Source organism: Drosophila suzukii, chromosome X, assembly GCF_043229965.1.
Source record: "Drosophila suzukii chromosome X, CBGP_Dsuzu_IsoJpt1.0, whole genome shotgun sequence".
Taxonomy (NCBI): domain Eukaryota; kingdom Metazoa; phylum Arthropoda; class Insecta; order Diptera; family Drosophilidae; genus Drosophila; species Drosophila suzukii.
The window spans coordinates 26,655,487-26,659,807 of record NC_092084.1 but is presented as its reverse complement, the minus strand read 5'-3'; the positions used below and the strand labels follow the sequence as shown (position 1 = coordinate 26,659,807).

The 4,321-nt window shown below is 45.6% G+C and overlaps 1 protein-coding gene across 1 annotated transcript; it reads left to right on the top strand.

Moving 5' to 3' along the window:
• The first annotated feature begins 806 nt into the window (after positions 1-806).
• Positions 807-1,715, top strand: LOC139353412 (uncharacterized). The gene has a single exon (XM_070997593.1). It carries the CDS (start codon positions 807-809, stop codon positions 1,713-1,715), a length of 909 nt encoding a protein of 302 aa, XP_070853694.1.
• Positions 1,716-4,321: the final 2,606 nt, after the last annotated feature.

The following is a 4,321-nucleotide window of genomic DNA, read 5'->3' as shown; positions in this document are numbered from 1 at the left end:
ACCTTTTGAGGGCGGCTGGTAGCTGCCGAATAAGCTCAACGTTACTCACTAGACCTCAAACATTGCGATTTCTGCTAGAACTCACCCTAATCCGTAGTTAATTTTCTAAATATATCTCCTTTTTTTTCCGGTGGTCCAGCAAGATGAACAGGCTGACCTTAGTCACTCGCGCTAAACTTTGCGGATTAAACAATTGTAGAGAAATTTTCACCTCTGCTCGCCTAGGCTGCCAAAACGGAAAAGACCGACTCTGATGCCAAAATTCAGGCGGTAACCCAAACCCCGTAGTATGAGGTGAAAAACTAGACCCGAGAAAGCCTGACAATTGCCCCTGTTGCTCTCACTTATTCCGAAACCTGCTACAGAACATTTCTTCGCACGAATGCTAGATGGCGCCACCCCTGTGTCTCAACGAACCACAGATGGAGCCACTTCTGCTAAAGTGTGGCAACCTAATATGGCAGCAGCGCCAACAGAAGCTTGCCAGATGACTAGAAAGAATGGTGTGGCAACTCTCGGAGATTTATCGGCAAGAATCAGCGAGCGACACACGTGTCTTGATAATATTAATAAACTTTGTAGTACTTAATCTGAATAAAACTTTAATGGCAAACATACTTCGCCATAGTGGTGACCCCGGAAAGTAAAATCATAGTAAAAGTTACTTATTCTACGAAATTGACACACACGTTCACAATTAAGAATTTGCGCACTGAATGAACAGACGCCAATACGATTTGCGAAAAATAAAAGGTAGGCGGCTAAATTTCGACGAAGAAAGCGATCGCTCCGATTTTCCATTCATCATGCCGGATTCAAATCCTGATTTAACTGCTCAAGTCCGAGATCTGCAGCAGCAACTCGAGGCACTTCGGACAAATGCACCTGGCAACCGGGATGAGACTACACGCACACACACACGTGCGACTGTCCACTTGCCAAAATTCGCACATAGCAACCCTCAACTATGGTTTGCGCAAGTGGAGCGGTCATTTCGATTGCACCAGATTATCGACGACACCGACAAGTTCGACCTTGTGACCCTTCACCTGGAGGAGGATGTAGTTTTGGCAGTGGAAGACTTAGTCATTCGACCACCCAACGAAAACAAGTACGTAGCAATTAAAAATCGCTTACTACAAAAATTTGCGGAATCTCCAGAGTCGAAACTGCGCCGACTTCTGCAGGGTGGAGGTACATCTGGTCTAAAACCATCTGAGATCCTGGCCAACATGCGACGACTAGCTCCGGACCCGGGCAGCGAGAACATCATTCTTACTCTTTTCCTGGCAGAGATGCCGGCGTCAATTCGACCCACTCTTACAGTCTGGGAAGAGACGGACTTGGATAAGCTCGCTAAGATCGCAGACAAGATGCTCGAAGCGGTAAACCACAACGCCACTTTTGCGATCAGCACGAATAACTCGACTGCAGCGGCCCCACCTGTTTGCGCAACTTCCACCGAAGACCCCTGGAAAAAGATCAACGACAACTTGCGTTCGCTGTCACAGAAGTTTGACGTATTGCAAAAGGATGTCAAACGTCTCCAATTCCAAGGACGCTCACGCAGTTCATCGCGTGGCCACGTACAAACTGGAAATTCGAATCAACAGGCATCTGTGCCTCAAGAGAAGCTTTGCTTCTACCACGATCGATTTGGGGAAAACGCTCAAAAGTGCCGCCCTCCATGTTCCCGCTCCTCGTCGTTAAACTAAAGGAGCTGTCGCCCGACACGCTGGTCGGCGGCAGCACGAATATAACCAGCGAGCCTACAGTTCAGCTAGCTGTTCCACAGGAGCAGCGTCTACACGTCACCGATCGCACATCTCACATCCGCTTCCTCGTTGATTCTGGATCTGTAGTTTCCGTCATACCACGAACGCTGGTTAGACAAAAAACTACTCTGAGCGATTTGACACTGTACGCAGCGAACCAGACAGTCATTCATACTTATGGAAAATACGTCACTCAACTGAACTTGGATCTTCGCCGAAACTTTACATGGCCGTTCATTATCGCTGACGTGCACACAGCTATTATTGGGGCTGACTTTTTAAGCAAATTCCAATTGCTCATTGATCTTAAAAACCAACGCTTGATCGACTCAGTTACTGGACTATCGACACCAGCATGTCTTGCACAAGCGAAACACATATCAGTTTCCACAGTGCAGTGTATGTCCAAATTTCAAAAACTCCTAAGTGAATTTGTCGACGTGACAAAGCCATCGATTAAAGCAGCTACGCAACACGACGTGCGTCACTACATTGAAACAGATGGAATACCTGTTGCTGATAGACCACGACGCCTCTCCGGTGAAAAACTTGTCACTGCCAAGAGAGAAATAAACTTCTTGATGGATCAAGGCATATGTCGCCCGTCAAAAAGTCCTTGGTCCAGCCCGTTACATATGGTTACCAAAAAAGACGGTGGCTGGCGGGCATGTGGAGATTATCGAAAACTAAATTCAATTACCATACCAGATCGCTACCCAATCGCCCATATACACGACTTCACGGAGCAACTGCAAGGAAAGAAGATTTTTTCAACCCTCGATTTGGTTAAAGCATACTACCAAATTCCCATGGCAGAAAACGATATCCAAAAAACAGCGGTGTGCACTCCTTTTGGACTCATTGAGTTTCAATACATGCCATTTGGGTTAAAAAACGCGACTCAAACATTTCAACGCTTTATGGACAACATCTTTCGCGGCATGGACTTCGTTTATTGCTACATTGACGACATACTTATAACGTCGCTTTCCATCGCTGAACACGAAGAACATCTTCGGGCTGTCTTGCAAGTACTTCAGAAACATGGCCTAAGCATCAATCTGACCAAATGCCAGTTTGCGCAATCTCAAGTAAACTTTCTCAGCTATACGATCAATGAATTTGGAATTAAACCACCCACCGAACGCATAGATGCCATTCTTAATTATGCACGTCCTGAAACCATAAGCCAACTTGGTCGTTTCTTGGGCGTTATAAATTACTATCGCAGATGTTTGGCTCGATCATCACACATACAAGCGCCGCTCACTGAGTTGCTAAAGGATGTTAAAAAAAATGATCAACGTAAAATTGAATGGACATCAGAGCTCCATGCAGCTTTTGAAGCTTGCAAACAAAGCATAGCAGACGCAGCCCTCTTGTCTTTTCCCGCACCAAAATCTGAACTTCAGCTGGTTTGCGATGCTTCCGATTTCGCAATTGGAGCAGTTTTGGAGCAGCGTACACACGGAAATTGGCAACCTCTAGGATTTTTCTCAAAGAAGCTGAGCAACACGGAGAAAAATTACTCAACCTACGACCGAGAACTGCTCGCTATCTTCGAATCCATTAAATATTTCAAACATCTTGTTGACGGGCGCATTTTTGTCATCAGAACGGATCACAAGCCGCTCGTGTACGCATTTCAGCAGCGACCAGAGAAAGCATCACCGAGACAGCTACGACATTTGGCTTACATCTCTCAATTCTGCACGACTATTTTGCATGTGAAAGGATCCGAGAATGCAGTCGCAGACGCTTTTTCAAGATTATGCTCTATAACAATGCCGACTGGCATAAAATTATCGCAAATTGAAGAGGAGCAAGCGTCAGATCCTGAACTGGTACACCTTTTAAAAGGAACCACATCTTTAAAACTTCAAAGGGTTCGATTTGATGACAACACCTCACTCTACTGCGATGTTTCTACAGGAAGCGTTCGTCCTTATGTACCCAAATCTTTGCGCAATGCTGTGTTTTCGTTCGTTCACGGTTTGTCTCATTCCAGTGGTCGGTCAACAGTTCGTCAAGTGCGCCAAAAGTTTGTATGGCCCTCGATGAATAAAAATGTCCTCGAATGGTGCAGAGTTTGTCTAGCGCTCTAAGATCCACAAACACAACCACCTCTTACCAGAAAAGATCGAAGTGCCAAATGGTAGATTTGACCACGTTCACCTTGACATTGTAGTTATGCCATTACAACAAAACTATCGGTACTGTCTGACGATGATTGATAGATTTACGCGATGGCCAGAAGCTGTACCTCTCTCAAATATTACTGCTGAGACAATAGCTACGGCGTTCTGGACTCACTGGATATCTCGATTTGGTTCTCCAAAAACGATAACTACGGACCAAGGAACACAATTTGAGTCAGCAGTTTTCAAACATCTTGCTAATCTGGTTGGAAGTAAACACATACACACGACGGCCTACCATCCTCAGTCAAACGGACTCATAGAGAGGTGGCACAGATCCTTTAAGTCATCTTTGATGTGCAACAGAGGTACTCCGTGGCCGGAGTTACTGCCAACAGTTTTGCTTGG